This window comes from Lycorma delicatula, chromosome 5 (genome assembly GCF_047948215.1).
Source record: "Lycorma delicatula isolate Av1 chromosome 5, ASM4794821v1, whole genome shotgun sequence".
NCBI classification, from domain to species: Eukaryota; Metazoa; Arthropoda; class Insecta; order Hemiptera; family Fulgoridae; genus Lycorma; species Lycorma delicatula.
In genome coordinates, this window is record NC_134459.1 from 178,528,559 (window position 1) to 178,554,966 (window position 26,408).

Here is a 26,408-nt window from a genome sequence, read left to right on the forward strand (position 1 = left end):
GCAAGCATACTCTGGTGAAATGCATGGCAAGCATCCAATACTTTGTACTTTTTCTTCATGAGCCAGTTGTACCTTTTTCCTTATGTTAAGGAAGGGGGCTTCTTAATTTCGCTCATTAGGTAATACATTACTAAATCCAATCCGTCCACATGATCCTGTAGAAACATGGATTGGGATATGGGCGACAATGTTTATGGGATACAATAAACCTGCCAAGTTTATTATATCCACAAATATTCGAGGTTCATCATCAAATGAGGGGATCTCTCACTCAAACACGGACTTACAAACCAGAACGTGATTTACCAGCTGTTTAGATTCAACGAAATAGTAAATTGCGGACGTAAAAAAGTAAAAGCACAAAGTGATGTACTGCTTTCAAAAGTCGATCTTAACGATTATTTTAATTATAATTCTTCATTAATTTGTTAAAATTTTCAGGAAAGTAGTCCAATTAAAAGATTTTTTGTCTTTAATATATGAAAATTTGTCTTTGTATTACATTTACTGTTTGAAAACAATTGAGCTTTTATATTATTTTTGAATGATCTTGGTTATTACTGAAGATGAACATTTATCATTTCGTAATGATTAGTGCTCTTGAAAATCTTCCTACGTAACCGTAGAAAAAGTACTTGTTTTCTTTCTTGTATTCTGATAATTTTGTTCTCTTTGGAACTTGTGATTTATGTAAATATAACATTGAGAGCAGATCTAAGATAGTAATTCTTATTTCTTTTACCTTTGATATAAATAACTAGTGGTGGAGCGTCGTAGATTTTATTTTTTCGTAAACTGATATGTTTAATGTATTTAATTACATTCCGTCTTTAATTTGTCTAAATAAGCTATTACTTTTTTGTTTTCTATATAAAAATGGTATGCAGTATATGATTTAGGTTAGGGTTGGTGTTCGGCGTAAACTAAGTTACTACTTTGTTACGATGGGAAGTATAGATTCAGCCGTTCTTACTGGATTTATTTGTCGTTTGTGTTCTAAAATGAATAAATTGGTTGTTCATATATACGGTGAAGAAGGGGTTCGATTACAGTTGTCAAAGAAAATCAACGCATATTTGCCTATAAATGTAAGTAATACGAAATGATGATTTTTGGAGATATTTGGTTTACTGTTTAGTCTGTGTGTATACTCTGATTTGTTACATGTACTTCAAATTATTTTTTTCTGCTGGTAACAGCTAAATTTGATTCATAATACAGTAGTTTACATTAAAATTGAATGATAGTGAGTGGATCGTATTATTATTTTGAGAGTTTAATAAACTGTTAGACTAGAATTTAAAGTAAATTCTATATTATAATATGTGCAGTTGTAATGTTTATTTGTAACAAAAGCTGTGTATTGAGACAAAAAAGAACTAGCAGAGAAGGGGTTTTAAGTATGTCTAACCAGTTAAAATTCTCTCTCTCCCCATTTAGTGATACTATTTTTTTAAATTTACCATAATAGATAAATTTCCAGTTTTAATGTTGATTATAAAAATTGAAAAGGCTCCCCTGAGGAATGCGTGTGAAATATTAATGGCTAATTAACTTACTCTGAAAAATTATATATAAAGTTTAATAAGACCATGATTTCAGTTGTGATTAAAATGTTATTTGTAACTGGTGTCACTGGTTATAGTGGTAAGAAAATTTGTTGTAGGAAATTTAAATTAATAGGTTTGTTTGTATCAGGTTTCTTTTTAAGGAGACAAGAAAAGACTATTGATAAGTATATGTTGAATCTTAGAAAGAATATTTATTTTTATCTGAATGATTTTAATAATTATTAATTTTTTCACGTAGTAATTGTTAAGGCAAGGGAACCTAAGAACAAAAGTAAGTGTGCCCAATTACACAATGTGCCTCAAAATTTATGTAAAATAAAAGTTTTTACTGTTTAAAAACTTTATTTATCAATATCATGTTTACCAAGAAATATGATAAATGAAAAAAACCTAGTGAATATCCTAACTATAAATTTAGCAAAAAATAAAAATTAAAGATGAATCTTAGTGTTAATTTTTAAGGTAGCTAAAATAAGATGCTCAGTGTAGGGAGCAAAGACTGAACCTCTTGGGCAACATTACGTATTTTTATTTTTTCAGAAGGTGGAACACATTTTTCAAAAGAAAATTTTTTTTTTGCAATTATAAGTCTTTCAAATGAATAGGGTTAGGAATATGATATACCCTTTGAATAGCAAGAAGGTATGAATCTTTTCTATGTGTCATTCCACATCAATGAACCCGACCATGACATCCTTCATTCACATTTTGATGAAACTTGGTACATTTTGTCCTTTCATGAATAAGCATAATAAATCAAATTTCTTTCCTATACTTATATGGTTATTTTATAGTTATTTAACCTTGACAGTGGCATAAGGTCTCCTGTTCCTGTGCAGGTAATTCAGTGGTGCTGGATATCTCAACTGGAGCATTCCGATGCTATGGGAGATGTTTTTTGAAGAATGTGGATTTAATGCATGTTCTCAAACATACTTACTACAATTTCAGATGCAATAATACACTATTTGTTATATGTAAAACATGTAACAGACCTCAACTTTGTGTACAACACAGTGTTTATTTCAGATCTCATTTGTGTGGCACAGGATCCCAGGACCTGTATGGCCTTCCTCAGTTATATAACATACTAACATAATAAATTATATCTGCTAGTCTGAAGAAAACAAGAATGACCAAGTCATCCTTAGTCATACTGTATATATAAGCAATAACTTCACACATATTAAAGAGATTATATCAAGGCAAAATAAAAATATATTATGTATATATCATAAATATAGATTATTAATTATATTATTTAACTCTGCTAATGACAAAAATTATATAGTGTTAAAAAAAAAAATTTAAAACATGTCTGGTTGTTATTGCACCCATTTGATAAAGTTAATGAAAAATTCCAGTTTTAATTATTTCATTAAATGTATTCAATAACAAATTGAATCTTAGCAGCCCTTTTTATATGTTTTATAAAAAACAATGTGTGATAAAAATAATAATGAGAATTAAAAATTTTTTTTCTTGCAATTCTGGACAGATGTCAAACCTGTACAAATTTTAAGGAAATTTATAACACCTCTTTAGTCTCCCTACACTTCTCTTCCCTCTTGGTTTATAATTAATTACTTGCCTAACCCATCTATCATTATCCAGTCTAGATATATGCTTAACCCAGTTCTCCTTGTAATGCACAATTCATTTATGAGAAAATATATCTCTTTTTATATTATCGTTTCTAAAACGATCCCATCTAGAACAGCCTTTTACAGATCTAAGAAATTGCATCTCCTCTACATGTACTTTTGACTCAGTCCTTGCACGATCAACCGATACCTCGCTTCCAAACATTATCAGAGAGACAGACATTACTTTACATAGCTTCAGCATTGTATCTGTTCTAACTTTATTGCAAAAGGATCGTATTGTCCCACACATATTTTGAAAATTCTGCATCTTTATCTGATATTGCATCCTAAATTTTGAAAATTTGAAACCTGCTCAATCGGTTTGTTTTCCAAAATTATTTTTGATCTTATCAGATCCTTGTCCGACAAGGCCATAATGTTTGTTTTATTTACTGATATTTTAAAGTTATATTGACTACGTAGTTATTCAATTCATATAAAGATCTCTTTGTATAGCTTTTATGAGGCCTGTATAATAACCTGATCATCTTCAAAGAGTAATGTATTTAAAACAGTTGTTTTTGAACTGAGCATTATATCATAAAAAACATTACTTTTCCATTGTGTTACAACAACGTCAGTGTAAATATTAAAAAGTGTAGATGATAAACTACATCCTTGCTTTACATCATGGTTCTATCTGTCAGTTCACCACTGTTAAAAACATTATTTATTACAATTTTTGTTTTAATATACCTTTAACCACTTTTATTACATAAAGTGGATAACGTCTATTTTTCATAATTTCCCCGAGCTTCTGCCTTAAAACATGATCAGAAGCTTTTTTATATTAAACAAATGCAGTGTGAATTTCCAAGCTAAACTCTTTTCTTTTCAGTCAGTATTTAAATATAATTACATTATCAATGCAAGATCTATCTCTACTAAAACCATTTTGGTCCTCTCCTAAGCAAAGCTTCTGAAATCTGCTGAAGACACCACATTTAAGATCTTAGTGTACACTTTATAAACAGAGTTTAATGAATTATTCCTCTATAATTGTTGCATTTTGTCCTGTCTCCTTTCTTAAAATATTTATAAGCTCTGTAAATTTCCAAAACTTTGGTATTGTGCAGGACTTCCAGCATATTTTGTAAATATGCAATAATGTAAAATAAAACAACAGTACACTTTACTTTTAACTACTCAACATTTATATTGTCTATACTGGCTGCCCTTTTATTTCAGGTTTCCAATACAATAACAAGTTCCTCCAAAGTTATATCATCTCCATTGTGAGCATTATCCAACTCATTGATTTCCTCTACTACATCAACTCTATATCATAAATCATGATAATGGGGAATTGACTGTTCAATCTTAATTGTACAAATCCAGGCAGCCTCTTTCTCAGATTTATTGTAATGTTTCATCATCTTATACCCAAAGGTTTGTCATTCATGCAGATTGTTCTCCAACACGCTTACAAATCTATTCCATGACTCCTAGTGTGCTTTACGATACCCACCGGGTTGGTCTAGTGGTGAATGTGTTTTCTCAAATCACCTGATTTGGAAGTTGAGAGTTCCAGCGTTCAAGTCCTAGTAAAGGCAGTTACTTTTATACGATTTGAATACTAGATTGTGGATACCGATTTTCTTTGGTGTTGGGGTTTCAATTAACCACACATCTCAGGAATGGCCGAAATGAGACTGTACAAGACTACACTTCATTTACACTCATACATATCATCCTCATTCATCCTCTGAAGTAGTACCTGAATGGTAATTCCCAGAGGGTAAACAGGAAAAAGAAAGTGTGCTTTACGAACTGCTGCCTTACAATGATTTATTTTTTCCTTAAATTTCTTATTTTCCTCTGTTTTATTTTGCAACATCAACAGATGTGCTTCCCTTTTTTCTGATTCATTTTATCCAGTCTTCATTCCACATCCGCAAACCTTCCATCCCCTTACGCTCCTTTGCAATCCCAACAACTTCATAAGCAATAATTTTAATACAATACTCTACATTACACCATTCTTGATTTACATCCTTAACTGATTCTAACGCCATAAAATGTTCATACAGTCACTTTTGGTATAGATCACAAATAGAATCCTCCTGCATAAGATATACTTTAAAAACTTCTTTTTCCGACTTTTTCAGACCTGTATTAGTTTTCCACTTGCCCAAAGTCTTAATGTTGAATGATCTGAATATAAGTCTTCTCTGCGCCTCACTGCAACATTTTCAACTGCTGACCTCAACTTATCATTCATAATTTAATCTATTACCAACATAAGACTGTGAGCCGATCAGATGTAGTTGTGGATATCCTTTTTCCTGAAAAAGGAGTCGCTTATTTTAAGCTTATTAAAGCTAGAAAACTTCCTCAGCACAAGCCCATTACTATTCTGAGAACTCTCACCAAAAACCCCAACAACACCTTCGATTGGTCGGTTTCTGATCCTTGCGTTGAAATCTACATACAAAACTAAATGGTCACTCTTATTAAATTTACCGGAGAGTAAATGGGTGAAGGAAGGACAGCTCTCTATGGAGCCATCGTTTGTCCATGCTTGCGCAGGTGGCTGATGGTGAGAAACACTGGGACTCTGGATTCCCTGAGCTCAAAGGCATCTCCTGGGGCTGTGTATTGTTTTAACTGGAGATCTAACCCGTGGAGGGGAGTTGGCGAGAGAGGAGGTAGAAATCATATTTTCTTTTTCTTTTCTGAGGCCCATGATATTTATGCTTTCTTAAAAAAAAATTATTTCTTTTACTAATTGATTAGTCTTAACATAAATTTCCAGCATTAACAATTACACGTATTTTGAAAAAAATGTTTAAACATGTCCTGGGTGTTGAATTATAATTAGTATTTATAAACCACCACATACACAAAGCATACACACTTAAAGCAAACAATTGATCTTACCGTCAATCTAATGTCTTTTCAAATCCTTTAGCTTCATCATCAGTTATTAAAAATACTACAGTTAACATTAGTATTGAGATACTTCATCAACCATGTCATGACTGATTAAAATTATTAGTCAAATGTTAAAATTCAAGGAGATCATCCTGCTCAAAATCTACTTGGTGGTTTATTAAATTGAAGTTTTTATATTTATAAATATAATACTTCTCCAAATGCTCCACTTTCTAATATTTTAAGATTATTTACTAAATCTGCAATTTTATGTCCATTTGAAATCAAGTGATCTACCATATTTGAAAAAGTTTTCTTTTTCTTTTTAATTGCTCTTAGATGTTCTGAGAATCTTGCTTTAAATAATCTATCAATTTTACCTGTATATATATATATATATATATATATATATATATATATACAGGATGTCATATATATATATATGACATCACAGTATGTGCATTTAATTTTATATATGCCACTTCAGTTAAATTTGTCAAAAATATAATTAGTGTTATAATTAAAAAACTTTTTTGAAATATTATTTACTGGTTTATATACAATTATATATTGTTTATTGTAAACATTCACAATTTTATTTGTGTTTTTGTTTATATAATTGTATAAAATATGTTTTCTATCGTAATTTTTAGAACCATTTACTACAATAAGGGTAGCATTTTTGTTATTATATTTTTTCTTTAAATATCCCCTGTAAATGTTATCAATATAAGATTTATTGTAGCCATTTTGTAAAGTTGCATTTTTTAATATTCCAGTTCATTATTTAATACCACCTTATTGTTATGTGAATAAATATAAATTGAGTTTAATAATAAACTCAAATTTGCTATGGAAACAGACAATGACAGAACCATACTCTTTTAAATATAAACATAAAAATTAATAACAATAACAAAACTGAAACAAGCATATATAGAAAATCTACCAACAATAATATAACTCATTTTCACATAGAGCAACACTTAATATGGTATGATAAATAGAATTGTTATTTATTCACATAACAATGAGTTGGTGTTTTTTTTATGATTTTTTCTTTGTTCTTTCAGGTAGATGTGAATGATCCTTTACCAAAGACTGTTTGCCGCAAATGTATCCAAAAGCTTGAAGTACAGCATAAGATAATGTTACAATTTAAAAGGGCTCATCAGAGGTTTTCTAGAACAGCCGTGAGAGTTAATTGTTAACAATGATGTATATATTCAATTTTAATATATTATCTTTGTATTGTACGTATTTTTAATAATGATGTAGCTATAGTATAATTATGGAATTATTAATCAGGTGTATATATATTTTTTCCTGTAAACTTTAGAGATAAATTAAACTAAGTGAACTGTGTTTATTGATGCCGTTAGCAAGTAAATTTTATTTGTAATATAAAAAAAAAGTTTTATTTCTTTATAGATATGTAGAAAAACAACATCTGGAAGATTGTGATGCTTCAGTTTTTTATTATTTCATTTGACTAAACCTCCAACAGTCAGGGTTAAATATTTTACATCCTTGGAAATAAATTCAGAAATGTTCTAGAAAATAATATAAATATACATCATTATATATTTATATTATTTAAGTAAAGGATAGGGAAGTAGAAGCCAAAATTGGTATCAGCAGTAATGATATGTAAAATATCAAAGTGTTTTTGCAGTGCTCATGAATGGTTTGTGCATTTTAATATCCTCTATAGAGTTGCCACAAAGTCCCTTTGAATGATATAACTTACAGATCGGTAACACTGTATATCGGTAAGGTGATTTGTAAAGGTTTTAATCAGCTGTTTCATTTACTAAAGGCAAAGTTCCGGTTTGTTAGCAGTTGATGTTATTTTCCATGTTCCGTTGGAATTATGATTTGTGCAGTGTTAAGTTAAATAACAGATACAAATGAGTATTCAATTTAAGAAAAACTTGTTGCTAATGTTTGGACGCACAAGCGTACAAACACAAATGAAAACTGAAAATCTAATACACAGTTTTGTTAAAACATTTTTGTAAGGAAGCTCCATCAATGGTGACATTCTGAAAGTGGGGAAAAAAGTTTTTTCATCTAGTCATTCCTCAATTTGAAATAATTTGGACGCCATTCCAGTCGATTGAATGGCTGTGGTATTGTTGAGGAATTCTGTTTACAATTTCCTCTTACCTTCAGCCAGGAAAAGGTCTTAGAACTAAGTATTCCCCATTCAACATTTCAGAGAATAGTGAAAAAAAGTTTGTTTTAAGCCTGCTCATGTTAAAGAATTTTCTGACCGGGACATGGTTTTAAGGTAAACCTTTTGCAAATCTCTTCTAAGGCATTTTCCTGCTGAAAAATAAATAATTTGGAAAATCTTTTTTTTCCAAAATTATAATATATAAGTTTGTGGTTATAAATTACTACACCATAATACGTGATGATTTTTTTTTTGCAAAATAATGTACACATTTTACTATAAAAAAATGTGATCGAACATTCAAGTACTCTGAAATCCAAATATTCATGCCTTTTTATTCCTTTTTTTTTGTAAGCAAATTTTTTATAGTTAATAGAATATTCTGTTTTTTTTTTTAATTTAGTATTTGTAATGTGTAATTATCTATTTTGTTATGAAATGCACACATTATTGTTTAGTATTTATTTACATGTAATGACAAATGAAAGTTACATGCATCAGCCAAAATATACCTTTTTAACATTAAACAAATACATAGTTTCTCTCTAAAGTACTTATAGACAAAATAATATAATAAACTAACAGATACAATAATAAACTAGCTAAATCAATGCTTCTGAATGCCCCTGTCTATACTTATACAAATTATCATTAAACAGATCAATATTCCTGTTAATTAAGCTAACAATATTGAACAGTTTAGGAGCAGATTTTAATTGGGAATTGGCACACTACAAGGTACATTATTTAGAAATAAAAATGTAAAACTACTTCTCTTATTAACTTAGGCACATGTAATACTAATCTTTTCAAAATAGACTAACAGTTGATTAAATTATTAATAACCTTATATATAGCATTACTAATTGTAATAACTCGTCTGAATTTAAGAGGTCTGATGTTTAACATTGCATATACTGGGACAAAACTACAAGGATAAAATTCATTATTAACCTTAAAAAACAAATACCTTTATTTAAACCTATTTTGTCTAACTCTTAACTGAAAAAAAATGAAACACTGTACAATAAATGTACGCTGTACAGCATACTTATGTCTAGAGGACTTCTCACCTAAGTATAATAGAGTATTTTATTTGCTTCATTATTCCAAAAATTATTTAGTGTGTCTTATTATAAACCCTAGTTACCTATTAGCATCATTTAAAATAAACAGAAGGTGCTCTTGAAAACTAAAACTTCTGATAATTCCCAGGACCCTAACTAAGTCAACTACTGGTAACATGTATCACCAGTTACTACCAAATCATCACTAATGAAATAAGAAGCTAATATAAAAATCTCTGCCTAGGTGCAATTAACTGTTTACATTTCTTTGGATTTAAATATAATTTATTTATATCACACTAGACCGATAAATTATTCAAGATTGCTTCAATATATTGCAAGTCATGTCATAATCTATCATGTTGTGAGGAACAATTTCTCACATGATGAATTTTAATATCATCGCATACATAGAACATTTACATATGAAAAACAAGTTATTAACAAACAGTAGAAAAACCAGTGGCCCCAGATTAGACCTTGGGGAACTCCAGACGTATCAGATATCCTGTTTGAGTAACAAACTGCCCTCTTTTCATTATATATGATCCTGCATTTGAACTACAATAATGTTTTAGAGACCCCCAAATAAACTAAGTTTATTTAATAATACAGCATGATCAACAGTATCTAAAGGTTTAATAAAACCCTTCCCCCATTATCTAGGACTTGCATAACATCTTCTGTAAAAAATAATAAGTTAGTAACAATTGAACAACCTGTCATGAACCCATGTTGAACATAAATTTGAGGTTTGTTGTGTCACCTTAAGTGTTTGTATAAGAGTTTTTCAAAGATTTTAGCAAAAACATTGATAGTTGAGGTGAGAAAATAATTAGTCACTTCATTACAATCCTCCAATTTAAATACTGGAATAACTTAAACCAGTTTCCATTTATTGGGAAAGAAAGTTATTTTTAGAGACAAATTGAATATGAAGCAAAGCTACTTAGCAATAACTTCCCCGCAATCCCTACCAGTATAAGTTGGAACCCCTTCAGTATATGGGAACCCCATAAGTTGCCTTTAGTTTCAAGCAGTTTATTGCCTAAATAACCACACCCAGATTAAACGAATTAGTGCCCAACAAATTACTATTATTCAAAATATCAGTAATATGCTCTTTCAACTCATCAAAACCATACGATGCAGGAACCTTTGTGTACACTGAAGTGAGGAATTGAACAAACCCTGAGGATATATAACTGCCATGAAAATTAATACCATTCAAAGATATTTCATTCTGGTTAAAATTCAGAGTTTTTCTTTTAAAACTTCTAAAACTGCTGTACATTAAACTTTATTATGTTCCACAGACTGAACATAATTGCAATAAGCTGCATTAATTCTTACTTTAAGAAATTTTCACAGCTCTGAATAATAATTCATGATATTTATAATACCGCCTCTTTCAAGCTCAGTGGTTTTTCTCATGAATAATAATTTAAGCTGAAATCCAACTGGTAAACAAGAGGAACATACTCTTTTCTTTGGAACATACTCTTCTAAAAAGTTGTTAACTTTAGCATAAAAGTAATCACCAGCAAAATTCACTTCTGTAAAATTGTACAGCTCCCCCCGATTAGTTATAACAAATTTATTATAAAAAATATCAAGAATAATAACTTTATCCACCTTGAGGATCAATAAATTAATACATAATGCCTGATGAGGACCATCTTCAACTAAAGGAGGAGTTTCTCTAGTGACATTCTCAATAGTTGACAGCACAATCAAACGATCATTCATTAATATTCATTATCAAATTATAAAAAATAAAGGACCTTAAATCCAATAGGAACATGAAGTTACCTTGCATCTGCACAAGTTCCCTCCTTGAATTTAGACATTATTGAGTTAATTTCAAGAATGTTAAAATCACCCAAAAACAAAATATTACTGCCATAAACTGTGACATCATATAAAACATAATCAAAAAAGTGACATACAAGTAGAAGTAACCGGAGGGAAATAAACTACACCAATTAATACACTAAAATTACAACTATAAACTTTAATCCACACATTCTTAAATTTATGATCTACAATATTATTCATTACAAATTTTTGAATATGACCTATCAACTGCCAACAAGAGACCTCTACCTCTTTAACCATCCTGTCAATCCTGTCTGTATACCTAAAAGTTATTCCCAAATAATTGAACATTACAAAAAACTGTTGTTCAATTGCAGGTCAGTCAACCCAACAATATGGTAAGAGCAATCCAAAACAGAAGAATAGATGTTAGACACCTTCGTTGTAAGACCCTGACGTTCTGATAATAAAAACATTTTTAGATTTAGACAAAAAAAAATGTAAAAAAATAAATCAAAAAATTTACGTTATTGACAAATAAATACAATAAAAAAATTTAACTATTGCAAATTCATGATATACTCCTCGTAAGTACTAAATACATAACCAGTGTCATATCAACAAATTAAAGAAGAAAAACTAGTAATACTTAAGTACATACATCCTAACATTTACATACTCACATGCATACTTGAAAAACTTATGTAAATTAGAAAATCGAGTATCATACTGTACATGGAATATACATGTATTGATATAATAAAAATTAAAAGTTCAATATTATATTAATTGAGTTCATTCTGTTCATAAATATTTAGTAATTATATATGGAATAATGCAATTGTTAAGGAAAATTATTATTTATGCTGTAGGAGTGTGTGATTACTGCAATGTTTACAAAATTATCAAAATAAGCTTAAACTGACTATGGTATGCATATTACTTTATATCTTTTCTTTTTTTTAAAATTAATTCAATACAAGGTTAAGATTGTCAGTCATCAATAAGCAAAGATGCCTTGCATGATATAAACAGAAAACAGTTTATCAGTTAATCTTTACTCACAAGAAATTGATTGATTACAGAATGGCAATTTCATGACATTGAACACACACACCATATATACCCTGTATTAGTGTATATATATATATATATATATATATATATATATATATATATAGTAATACAGTATACAGCACAGCATCAAAGAATATGTCGGACACAATAACAACAAAACCAAAATTACTAATTACTTATAATTCTACTTAGTAAGTCAGTAATATCACTCACTAATAGTAACAATAATTCCTTTCTCTTCTGAATATATATAAAATATATATTATTATTATATATTTTATAAGAATAATAACAATAGGTATCTGCATTAATATCAGTATGTAACAAAATCATAAATCACTCGCTATTAATAACAATAAATGGCTCTTTCTCACACTTCCTCATTTTTATGTGCCAGATCAATCAACCTGTGAAAACGTGAAATCCATCTCATTTTGAGACCGTTGAACTGTAGCAAATAGAATTTTCTTAGACTGACGACAACAACAACAACTGATTAATATAAATTTTGTTAAACATGGCCATTCCAATTTGCCTGTAGACAACTCAGTATGCTTCCTGTAATTCAAGAAGTCATCAGCATCCCTTCTTCTAACAAATGCGGCAGTTATCCCTGAAATGAGCCTGTTCTGTTATTTATGGGTTTGAGTCTATGGCATTATTATTTAAATCATTCCCAAACGCTTTACTCTTTAAATCTTTATCATTTATTAACACAGACCTATTTTCAGCTGGCAGTTCAGGGACTACAGTATTTTCTGACTATACCGGTCAATTTCATCCATACAGCAATTTAATTCGGATAACAACTTTTTTTAAGAGATAAATTTTCCAACTCGATTTTATTAATTTTAGCTTTCTGCTCTAGAAATAGATTTTTATCATGAATTTGAATCAATTTCATCATGACTGCTATTAATTGACACTACTACTAAATCTTTTCTAATTTTGCAGAGAATAGCATTCCTCAAGTTATTTTAAAGACTCTTGATCTCAGACAAAGAAACTGAATCTCGATTCCTTTACACTAGAACCTATAACAAGAGTTACATCCAGTGATAAACTACAAGAAGGCCATTTCTTAGTTAAATACTCCCACATTTCCAGGGATTTTTAGAGACTATTTTAACTTCACTCGGTCTTAAGTCTACACAAAATAAAACAGCAAACAAATTAGCCGCTTTATCTTTTCAGAAACAGTCTGATTTATTAAACTGCCTCATTTACCATATGAAGAAGACTTAATTGTACATAGTACTGATACTTGAATCACAGAGAGAGAAAAATTGGAATGAAGTAATTACAGTTAAAATAAAAATAAGAACTATAAAATATATTGCCGCAGATAAGCAGGAAATCAATAATAAAAGCGCGTGTAAAGAGAGAAACTGTGTACTTTCTTCTAGTTTGTAATTTATAAATAATTCTAATATATTAATTAACATTTATAAATTTAAATTTTATTGTTAAAAAAGTTTTTAAGAAACGGTTGATTTCCTCTTTCACATCCATGACGGTTTTGGATGTACAATAAAGAAAAAAAACATATTTAATGAAATAACTCTTGTAGAATTCCAGGTATCTTTTTTTTATTAGGATCCTTAGTTTTGAAGTTAATCATGAAAAAGTAGCATTAGAAAGATTATTACCGAGGTAAAAAAACCAAATTGCAAGAAAAAAGTTACACAAAATCAGTAATTTTTTAAATATTTTCAATAACCTCTATTTTACATGTTTCTCAGCCCTCTGTAAATAAGAAAATTTTATTAACATTTTGAATAATGCTACTTACTACGGTTCTTCAAAATCTTAATTAACAGATAAACGCATCAAAAGAAAAGTCAATGATTTTTATTCCTTATTTGGTGTTTGCATTTACTTTATTATTGTGCAGATTTGATAATTTGCTTTTCTTAACCTTGATTATACGATTAAATTATACAGTGTGTCCTGCAACCTCCTTATTAACTCCTATAAAACTTTTGCTTATGTTTTCAGGATACTTTTAATTTCACCATAGCACAGTAATTAATTATTTGACGACTGATATTTTTGATTATTTGACTGGTCTGAGATCCTTCTCCAGGATTGTATGGGATTAATTAGATATTTTGAACGGGAACTGCATGCAAAAAATTTTTGCTATTATAGTCTTATCTCAAGTGGCAGCTTCTAACTTTAGTATTGTGCACTGTATCTTAGCCTGTATCATGTGAAATGGTTTCATTGAAAAATAATGAAAATGTAAATTAGAGAGTATGAAATTTAATTTTTAAGACTAATTCATTTTAAATAAAAACTGGATAATTTATGCATTTGGCATGTAGAGAAGAGATATAATCAATTATTCTTGTTAATATTTTAAGATCTTATCATTTGTAAAATTAATACAATTATAATTATTTTTTAACTGAATCTTTATGTTCAATTATTTTTACGTACGTAATCAAAATGTAATTTTAGATAGTTGAAACTGAAGTCAGAAATACACCTGCTTTAAGCAAATGTTTAATAAAGAAATTTATTAAAAAAATGTTTTATAGATAACATTATGAAGTTTTTTTATTAAACATTACTCTTATAAAATTTTTACCGTAAAAAACTCATCTTTCTCTTTTTTAAACGTAAATCAGTCAGTCTTATATTTTTCTATTTCTTTTTAATATTTAATGTGTTATTCGCCTAATCTTATTGAGTTTTATCAATTTCTTCTATTATATGAAACCCCATGAGTTTTTCTTACCACTAAATTTTATTTTATTAATAAATTATATTTCCAGTTGGAAAGAGTTAAACAAAATAAGTTAATAGAATTTTCTATCGTAATTACATCATTTCAATGTTATTCTGTGGGGAACGTGACTTTTCATTCTTTTTTTTTTAATAGTGTATGAAAAAAATTTTTAAATTTAAAAAACATTTCCGATGCTTTCTGTGTACTTTTCATTTTGATACACAACCACATATCTGGCTCTGTGTAGAAGGCAATAGGAAACCTGGTCACTAATAAGCTCACATTCCTAATAAGCTTGGTATGTGATGCTTATTATTATTAAAAATGACTGTGTCATTTATTGTAGTGACGTTTGACTTATTAAGGTAGCCTACAACTACTGTGGTTGACACTAAATACATATATACATGTATAAATATGTTATCGATGAAAGGACTTGTTTACAGTTTTTTCTTTCTGTAAAGTAATAATTTTCTTCTTTGTATAGTTACTTTTATTTTGATATCTTAAGTGCTTCAATCGTATTTATTTCTGCACAGTTTTCTTTCTAAATTTTTATTAAGATGATTACTAGCTTCATAAAATGATTTTATTGCACTTTTCTGGCTTAGAATTTTTTGAGCGAGCGGTTTAGATTTTTAAAATTTTCCTACATATCGCATATTACTCCTTTTTTTTTTGTATTTGTTCCTCGAGAAAAGTTTAATAATCTATTAGTGATCAGAACAATTTTATTTTTCTAATTTATTTTAACATACAACAGTGAACTTAGAATTCATTGTTTTGCTTAGACATCATCTCTTTTTCTTCAGATAAAGCTGAATGATGGTATTTAATTGGTGACGAAGTCAAACATTTTATATAAAGTGACTGAGAAACTTTCAGGACATGTTCTGCTGGTGAAAATAATTACAAAAGTTCATATAAACAGAGGTTTCTGAGAAAATTAATGTAAATACAGCAACAGAAAGTTAAAAAAAAACTTTTTAAAGTCTGTTTTTTATTGATGCAAAACAGATGAAAAATAAGTAGAAAAACATATTATTATTTTTGTATCTAATAAAATTCTTCAATATATCAGCATTTATGAACGAAAGGGTCATTTCCAATAATGTTCACTTTCTGTTGAAAATCATCGTGTTGAACACTGTGATTCAGCATATTCACCGTAGCCCAAGGACTACTTAAATTTCATGTTGCACTGTTTTGTTAAAAATAAAGTGTGATGCATCCTACATAAAGAAACTCTTTATCCTTTCCATCTGCGGAAGATTAAAAATTTGCAGCCAACAGATTACCCTCAGCGGTTAAACTTCTGTTTGGTTCTAGACAACATTAATAAGGTAAATTCAATTTTATTTACTAATAAAGCCACTTTCATAAGAAGTGGATTCATCAGTTCTAAAAATAGTCATTTATAGAGCAAAGACAATCGACGTGGTACTATGGGAACTATTTTCCCGCATACATTTCAACATTCATTTTTAGTATGGCATTATTTATGAGAAAATTCTGAGACCATTTGTTTTCAATGAAAAACTTATGATACATTCATTTCTTGAAAAATAATTTTCTGGCTTTTTTTAAGGATGTACCTGTACAAACTAGATTGCAAATAATTTTCTAGCGTGATGGTGCAATGCCACATTTTCTTTAGTAAATAGAAATCACTTGAATGCCAGTTTCTTAAACTGGACCGATTCAATTGAAATTAGGGACCAATCGATTGGCCACCGCAATCGCCTGACAATGCTACTAGATTACCTATGATAGTATACCAATAAAATGTTAATTCTAAAAAAGAGTTGCTCTTTAAAATATGAACTGCTATTGAATTTATTCAAAGCGATCCTGAGATGATACAGAAAGCCGTTGGAAATATTTTATATCAGGCACAACCCTGTGTAATTTTATTTTTTTGTTTTGTTATATTAAGAATAATATTTATTACGTTCAGAAAGATTAATATGATTTTCTGTCTATTTTTCGGCTGTTTTGCTTCATTAAAAAAAAACAATTTTTCAAAGATTTTACTTTTTGTTGGCTGTATTTATATTAATTTTCTCAGAATTAAATTCTCAACAAAATGTTTTACTAAATTTTACGCACTTATCAGTCATTTAACAAAGCTATTGTACCACAAACCTAAAAAAAACTTTTTCCAACATCGAATTTAGTGGTGTACATCTGATATCGTAAGAACTATTGGAGTTATAGTTCTGGGACCTTTCGTCCTATAAGTTTTATCCTGTTTTGCAGCTCAAATTTCACAAGAAACGACCAACTTTACTACCTAATTTGGATGGCAAAAATTACAGTAGAATTTCTATTTATTAGAAGAGCAGAAATCCAGATGAAATTTTTCGCTAGCCAGAACTCGAAAACAAAGCGTTTCAGACCTGTGTTTATATTGTCGCCGAATGGCTTCGATGGCACGTAATTCATAACCTTGCGGTGGCCCTGAGAAAGGCCGTTTTTTAGCGTTAGCTTGGAATAGAGCTGTTGGGTCCGGAAGCTGGTCTGCGGACGAAGTCGGGGAATTGCGGCTCGTCCACTGAAGTCGACCAGGCTTTCCCTCAGCGGCAGTGGGCCCACAGAGCCCCGCAGTGTCGGGTCGGCGTCGGTCGTCGTCGTCGTTCGGCCGCGTTTCTCCCCGAGCGATCCCACGCTGGGCCGGCTCTTGCTGCTGAGCCCGGCGAGCTGGAGCTGGAGCGGGAATGCAGCGTCCGCGTCCTGAAAGCTCCCTCGGCGGGCCGGCCATGCCCGCTGTTCCGGCGGGGATGTTGGCATCCGCCGAGAGGTCCCACGTTGAGCAGGCCAGGGAACTTCTGTCTTCTTCCATCTTTTCTTTTGGTCTTCTCCAGGTGGTGGTCGACGATGAATTGCGTTCACACTCGTGGTGAACGCTCTTTTATTAGTGCCTGAGATTGGTGGGGCTGCAGCGCCGCTATGGCGGGGGAACTGCGCGGTATCCGCGCGTCCGTATACTGTGCACCCCTCTCACATTGTTGCTGTCGTTATCGCCCGCCGATATTAAATTAAGCATATATGCGGTAACAATGTGAAATTTTTTCATTATGTTCGCCAGTAAAACATGTCCTGAAAGTTTCTCCAATTTCTTCATGGGATATACCCACATGATATAAGTACATTGTTAAATAGCCAAGGTGTTTCGTTATATTTGTTTTTATGTAATTTAACAATATTGACGATTGAAATAAAAAAAATAAATCGATGAACAACCTAAAGTTCAGTTTCATTAAAATCAGTCTTTAAAAAAAAATATCTTTTTGCACATTTCTGACGTTTATCAGATTTTATTTTTGTTTATACAATTAAATATCTACAGTCTGTTCCCTTAGAACAATGTACAGATGTGTTGAAATTTTATAAATGATTTGAAGGAGAGAAAATGCCCAACAGCAATTAACTTCTCTGTAATTTTATTCTGGCTGGTATTCTGTAACAGCTGCTGATGGATAATAAATTAATTTTTTGTAGCGTCTGAAAATATTCCATGCATGACCAGTACTGGAATCCAGAAATTCCACATGAAAGGCAGATATATTGCCTAGATTGACTTATCAAAGATTAATTTAAAAAGAAGTTACTGCAAACGTTTAGTTCTTGAAAAAAGAGTAAAAAATTAACATATTATTTTATTTATTTACAGGGTTGTAACCAATCACCTTCATTAATATGTATACATTTATTTAAATTCTATTGAAATAAACCACTAGTACAGAATAGTGAGATAAGACATATCTTACCTTAACTTACCTTAATTATATGCTGATTTAAATATCTCTTTATTGTAAGTTTTAGTATTATTAGTATATAAATACTTTTCGTATATATTTTCACTCTTGTATTTTATTATGTATTGGTTGTAAGGTAGTTATTTTGTTAGTTGTTTTTTTATGAATATTAATTAAAGTAATATCATATCCATTTTTAATCGCTATATGTTGAAAATGTTAATGTCTACCTCATTATTTAATTTTTCTGTGTTATTATGTGTTTATTTGATTTCTCTATTAATCAAATTTATATCAGTGTTAATTTTATGAGTCCAAGGTGATTTCATTTTTTATGAATTATATTATTACATTTAGGTTTTCAAATGTGAATTTTAAATTCTCATTATAACAATTAATTTCTTTAATATTATTAGATGAGATTGATTAGATGATGGATAAAATCACCTAATCAATCATAAAGTGATTTGATTAGATGATCTCTAATCATTGGATATGATTAGATGAGATTGATGAATAATATTAGATTATTAGATTGTTTATTACCAGGTTATATGTACTTATCATATATGAGAATATCATCAACATACTGTATCCATATTAAAACTATATGAATTTGTAATGCCATGCACTACACTAAAAATATTACATATTGTCGCTGAATGGCTTCAATGACACGTAATTTGTAACCTTGTGATGGCCCTTAAAAGGGCCGTTTTTTGTGTTAGCTCTGAGAAGATCGGTTGGGTCTGAAACCTGGTCTCTGGCGAATTCAGGGAGTTGTGGCTTGTTCATTGAAGTCCAACCGGGCTTTCCCTAAGCGGCAGTTAGGTCCCCACTACAGCGTGGTAGTGGTGGCTGCCAGAGCCCCACAGTGTCAAGTCGGTGTCAGTCGTCCTTCGCCAGCACGGCTGAGGCGGTTCTCCCTGAGCGATTCCATGCTGGGCCGGCTCCTGCTGAGTCTGCTGTGACCAGGGCGATTGAAGCCTGGCAAGCTGGAGCAGGAAGGTAGCGTCCACATCCAGAGCTGACCAGGCCTGCTGTTCCAGCAGGGATGTTGGTATCTGATTGGAGGTCTCATGTTCAGCTGGCCAGGGAACTTCTTCTGCCTTCTTCCATCTTCTTCTTCTTCTTCTCCTTCTTCTCCTTGGTCTTCTCCAGAAGACCAGGTGTGGTTGACGATGAATTGCATCCATTCTTGTGGTGTACGCTCTTTTATTGGAGCCTGAGAGTAGTGGGACTGCAGCGTTACTATGGTGGGAGAACTATGCGGCGGTAGTGATGCTTGTATCAGCGTGTCCGTATACTGTGTGCCAGGTCGCATTTGAGTTGCTATTGTGTTCATCCACCGATATTAAATTAGGCATATATGTGGTAACAATATGCAGGTGTATCACGAAGTTCTGGTACTTTCATAGCCAATTCTACTCGTGAAAATAATATAAAAAGGTCCTAGAAATATGTCTTAAAAGTTTCATTTGTGAGTTACAGCCAGTGAAAGATTTCGCTACAATTTCAGCTACTCTGGTGAAATGAGGCCAATACTGAAATTTTTAGAACATTAATTAAAAAGCAGAATTAATGATTTATTTTGTTTTTTGACCTGAAAAATGCAATAAAATAAGTCCCAGAACAATATCTGCAGTAGTTTTTGAGAAATTTACCGATAAATTGAGGTAAAAAACCCTGTTTTGTATGATTGATGTACTACAGCTTTGTTAAATGGGTAATAAAACAAAACTTTTAAGCAAAGATTTTTCTAAAACTACTGCAAATACGGTTCTGGGAACTATTTTATTTGATTTTTCAGGTCGAAAACCATAAGAAATCACTAATTCTTTCCCTTAAGTAATGTCCTAAAAATTTTGGTACAGCCTTATTTCACGGGGTAGCTGAAATCCAAGCAAAATCTTTTTCTAGCTATAACTTGCAAATGAAGCATTTTAGGGCATATGTTTATATGAACTTTTTCCATTATTTTCATGAATAGACTAGGTTATGAAAGTCCCGGGAGAACTTTGTGATATTCTCCGTATAAATACAAACAAATGATAAACCATCAAACAGTATTTGAGAAATACGGTCTGATAAAAACTGCAACAGATTACAACACTTGTATAAATAACATGCAATTTTTATTATTTTAGTATTTTTATTTTTAAATTTTTATTATGCAATAATGGAATTATTTTAATCATCACCAAGGATGCAGGATCCCACGAAAGTACCTTAATGGAAAATTAAGGTAAGATATGTGTTATCTCAATATGTTATACTAGGTGGTTTATTTTAATATAATTTAAAAATATAGAAGAAAAATATGAATCTTAAAAAATTAATTTCAATAAATATATATATATTAGTATAAATACAGACTTTAGTTCATCACTTATACACTTTAATACACATTAAGAAAATTAAATTTAATATAAATATTCACAAGATAGACCTTAGTATCTTTTTTTTTAAATAAATGCCTGACAAGCAGTTTTTTTATTTTTAATACATTTATGGAGAAAACATGTTATTGCAATATTTGCTTTAGAAGTGAGCATCAGTTTGTAAAAGTTAAGAAATAGTTGGTCTGTTGCAGTGAGAGAAAGATTATTGTTTAACATGATGTACAGAAATAAAACTGTGATTTACTATCTCAAGTTTTTTTTAAGGATTGTGATTTCTCTATATGTAACTATCCCATGTTTATCGATAAGATTAAAAAAATAGATAAATAAAATCAGTGAAGTAACTAACTGGAATTATTTTAGTGATAAAATGCTACCTGTAAAAATAAAAATGTGATTTACACTCTTCATGATCAATGATAAACCTAATTATAATGAATGTTTATGAACCATAAATGGTCTTTGAATGGTTAAGAGCTTTTGTTGTTACAATGCAAAATCATTAGACAGTCATCTGTAAATGTTACACTAGAGGAAATTATTTATTTCTGTTCCTCTTACAATTATAATAGTGAGCCTTATTTATAGAATTATAATGCTGCAAGGCCGACCCTATTGTTTTTGCTGTTGTAGGCAAACCCAAAATATGCTGCCCCCAAGCTTCAAAAAAACTTTAAAATTAAAAAAAAAAAAACAGAATTATAAAAGAACCATGTTTACCAGAAAGATGACATAATTGAATTAAGACAATAATATTAGTATAGATTTACATATTTTGAATCTTCGGACCTTGAGGGGGAGGAAGTACCTCCTGCCCCCCTTTCTACATCCGTGCTAGAAATCGTTGAGGATGTGTAGCAGAAAGTTTTATTGAAATCAGTTTAACAGTTCTCCAGAAGATTGCAATCAAAAGTAAATACGTAAAAATTGAAGTCGGTTGAAAAACATCATCGAGCGAATTTAGAATGTTAGGTGTTTAACAAATAATACCCACTTCCCTCTGAAAATCTCTTTCCACATCCACTACACTTGTAACTCAAAAGCATTGTTTTAAATCTGACTCTTTTATATGTGGATGGAAAAAGCTTGTTGAATCCTGTCTGCAGCGCCGGCACATCTCACAATTTATGTATAGAAATACCCATAAGCCTGTCACATTCCTGTTACATTTGAATAAGCTTGTTAAATCCGGTCTGCAGTGCATTTCAAAATATAGGAATGCCCAGAAGCCTGACAATTCCTGTTATATTTTGATTTTACTATTCATTTATTTTCTAGATTTAAGTAATCAAAATATATTTTTACGAGTTGTGTTTATAATTTTTGCGCTCTAGTTCTGGTGGTTTTGCTGCTACAGGCAGTCGCCTGCCTTGCCTTGAGGCAAAGGTGTATTATGTCTAAAAATGGCTGATCAAATGTTCTTTATGAAAACAATGTAGCCAGCCTAGTGTGATGAACTGGTAGCAAATGTTGATAAAAACATTCTCACTAATCGGCACTTTATCATTGTACATCTTTCATTTCAGTGTTTGAAAATTTTACATGAAGTTGTGGCAGTTAAATTGGATTACTGTAAGTTTTACGCTTTGTTTCCAAAAATGGCTTTAAAACCAGGCGGCCGAATTTTTGGATGAAGGGCTACAAAAACTCATCCACAGATATGACAAGTGTCTCAATTTATTTGCCGATTACATAGAAAAGGAGTTTAAGAATGTATTTTCAAACTTATGTAATAAGTTTTTTTCTGACAGCAGTTGTATTTTTTAAACCAATGTGTAATTTACTTTCTTGATGGCCATCGTATAACAGTTCAGTTATTTGAAGTTTACAACATATATTTATTAATTGTATTAGATCCTTGTTTTGTGTATTATTATGTAAATTTTGAGAGTGATTAACAAGACATTTGTTGAGACTCCTGAAGCCAACAATTATTACATTTCTGGAATTACAATTAATCTTGGACAAAACAGTTGTAACTGAGGGAATAATATATTATTTACTCTATATGTCTCTTACACACTTATTAGAGATAAGTTAAAAATTAATTTTTATAATATTAAATCGACTATCACAAGTATGATAGTAATATATTATATCTAGAAGTTGAGACGCTTTATCATGAGACGTTTGTTTGTCTTTATGGTTTTAAATTATTCTCTCATGTCCACTTTTTCTCCTGCTTAAATCAATTTAATCTTTTAGTCGTATATTAAATGAGTTTGAATCTATCTTTAATATTATTTTGTTTCTACAATGCCACGGTAACTTAGTACTAAATATAGAAAAACTGAAAGTTGAACTTAAATATGAAATTAGCTTTTGAATATAAGTATAATTTATTATTAAGCAGGAGAAAGCAATTTTACATTAAAAAATATTTTTCAGTTAAAAACTATTTAGCCTTTTTTATAAAAATTCAGTAAAGGATTGTAAAACTTTCCTAGAGCTGTGGCATTCAACAAAATTTTAAAATGGAAATAATACAATAAAAGTAGTTGTAGAGTAAATTTTATTTCATTTTCAATGAAGATTGTAAATATTCAGCTTTTACGAATGCAAAAATTAAACGGTACTTAATACTATGAAGGTAGTAAGTCATTTTTAAAAAAAAATAAATGAAAACGAAAATGTACATTAGAATCACAATTTCAAAAAATTTGTTTTTGGCCTCTTGGAAATTTGGGGCTCATGTATCAGGATTTTTTAATGATTAAAATATTCACTAAAATTGATTTTAAAGAAGTATTGAATGTTATTAAGTTATTTTTTAACTTTATTGTTTAATAAAATATGTTTTCAGCATTAAAAATATGAAATTGTGAAAACATTTTTTTTTCTTTTTGTGAAATTCCATAATGAAGGAGGAAGGAAGTATTCAGGTATTAATTAATTTTAAGAGAATATTCGCCAAGTGGTGATAATAAAATTAAAAGAAAACTTTTTAAAAATTGTTTAAAAAATACAAGATACAGACATAATTCTAAATTTAAAAAAATTGTAATTTTCTAAGAAGGAGATAATTTTTGGCTAATGTTTTTCTTTTTCAAGAAGTATTAAAGTTTAAGCGCTGTCAAAAAATTAAGATTTTTACTTTTTAAATGCAATGGATAACTATAAGATTGATTTAAATTTAAAACAAATATGATACTCATGTGGGTCCCCTACATTTATTGGCATCTTCATTAACAAAATTTAAAAACTCTGAGATATTCAAAACACATGTATAAATTTTACAAAAATTTCATTTATCAAGGAGATATAAAAAAAAAGGTTTTTCTCCTTTTCCCCCCATCAATTATAATAATAGGATGGATCTTGCGATTAGCATAAAATTAATTTTTAAGAATAATATATTTCTTTTCATAATACTAACCATTAATAGTTCGGTTCAAAATATACAAAATTCACTTTCATATACATCTTTACAGTGTGGTCTTTTTATGCATTTTGCTTTAAACCTAATGCAAATAAGCTCATTTGTATTCAGATGTGTGATATCTAGAAGTAAATTTTTTGCTAATCACCTATTAGCAGCAGAACTAATTTTAATGAAACTGTTACAGGCAGTTTATATTAATTACAGCTGATATATATATTGACTTATACATTTTATCCATAATACCTACAGAAATACTTTTTTGAATCTTTAAAAGGGCACTGCATGCTACTTGATGAAACATATCTTTTTTATAAATTACTCAGTCAGAAATCATTTTTAAAAATTGCAAAAAAAATAAATTGCAAATAAGCTGAGAAAAAACATTTTTATTTCAATGCTCCCGTGTCAAAAAAATTATTTTTGTCAGATGGACATTTGTGCATATATATATGACCTGTATTTAGTGTTATAAATCTGGACTCAGTTGACTAATTTTCTTCAAACTTGGTAGACAGATATCTTTGGGGGAAAGAATTATTAAATTTTTGCAAAAATTAGAAATAGTGGTGGGGGTGTTTGAGCTGAAATAAAATTTCAAAAATTTATTGGGACACTTAACAAAAACATTTTCCTACAGAAAATGACGTTTTTTTTATCAAGATCATAAATTACCAAAAATATTTATTTAATATTCACCCCAGAAAAAAAATATTTTGTATATTTTTCTATTTTTAGTTATAACTTGCTTCAGAAAAGCAGTTAATGGGATTTTTTGCCCATCACAGCCTAATTGTCTGTGGTAGAAGAATATTTCTTTAATTTCTTAAAAATTTATTTTAAATTTAAATTGGAAGTAATACATTCCATTTAAAATGTAAAAATCTAATTTTTTGACAGCCTTTACATTTTTCTATTTCTTGAAAAAAAGCAAATTAGCCAAAAAGTTTTTTAATTTCTTTCTAGAAAATCACAACTTTGTTTATCTAGAATTATGGCTTATGAGATGATGTTTAGTATTACCACTTTGACCTTGCACAGATTACCTACTGTCCACAACTCTTTTACGACATTTCAATGAGGCTACTTATAACTTACATTTATTATCAATTCCTTTTTGGAATTGAGTTTCTCTTAAGGTATCATCCTGAGCTGAGGTTCCTTGTTTATTATGAATTTGGTTGTATCTTCCCAATAAATGTTTTTTTCCTATATAATCTAATAGTAAAAAGTGTTTGTAATGATATTGTCACATGTTTGTGGCTCAGTCAGGATATTGAGAGAATGACAATTGAAAATGTTTAAATAATTACTATTTATTAGTTTAAGAATAAATAAAATGACAAATCAATAATAATGACAATAAGATTAAAAAACAACTCACAATAATAATCTGAATAATAACAATAATGGCAGCAGCAAATGATAATAGTAAATGTCAATTTTTTTTTGTCATCAGTTATTTGAGTAGTTTGACACAGCTCTCCATGATTCCTTATCTAGTGCTAGTCGTTTAATTTCGGTATACCCCCTACACCCTACATCCCAACAATTTGTTTTACATATTCCAAACATTGCCTGCCAGCACAATTTTTTCCTTCTACCTGTCCCTCCAATATTAAAGTGATTATTCCAGGATGCTTTAATATGTGGCCTGTAAGTCTATCTCTTCTTTTAACTATATTTTTCCAAAAGCTTCTTTCTTCATCGATTTGCCATAACACCTCTTCATTTGTCACTTTATCCACTCATGATTTTTAACATTCTCCTATAACACAACATTTCAAAAGCTTCTAATCTTTTCTTCTCAGGTACTCTGATCGTCCAAGTTTCACATCCATATAAAGCTACGCTCCAAACATATACTTTCAAAAATCTTTTCCTGATGTTTAAATTAATTTTT

The 26,408-nt window shown here is 30.0% G+C and overlaps 1 protein-coding gene across 4 annotated transcripts; it reads left to right on the forward strand.

Annotated features, from left to right (window-relative positions):
• Window positions 1-668: 668 nt before the first annotated feature.
• Window positions 669-14,647, forward strand: LOC142325630 (uncharacterized). Of its 4 annotated transcripts, none has more exons than XM_075367627.1 (3): window positions 669-1,088; window positions 7,165-7,309; window positions 14,231-14,647. In XM_075367627.1, the coding sequence occupies exons 1-2, from the start codon at window positions 945-947 to the stop codon at window positions 7,300-7,302; spliced, it is 282 nt and encodes a 93-aa protein (XP_075223742.1). In that variant the 5' UTR covers window positions 669-944; the 3' UTR covers window positions 7,303-7,309; window positions 14,231-14,647. The 4 variants fall into 4 exon arrangements, with proteins under 4 accessions (XP_075223742.1, XP_075223741.1, XP_075223744.1 ...); XM_075367626.1 differs by lacking the exon at window positions 14,231-14,647 and adding an exon at window positions 11,533-12,333 and having other exon boundaries at window positions 7,165-7,344; XM_075367629.1 differs by lacking the exon at window positions 14,231-14,647 and adding an exon at window positions 11,533-12,333.
• The last annotated feature ends 11,761 nt before the right edge of the window (window positions 14,648-26,408 follow it).

Coding starts and splice junctions, on each gene's coding strand:
- LOC142325630 (XM_075367627.1), top strand. CDS start 945: ATGGGAAGTATAGATTCAGCCGTTCTTACTGGATTTATTTGTCGTTTG. Junction 1,089..7,164: donor ACGCATATTTGCCTATAAAT/GTAAGTAATACG, acceptor TTGTTCTTTCAG/GTAGATGTGAATGATCCTTT.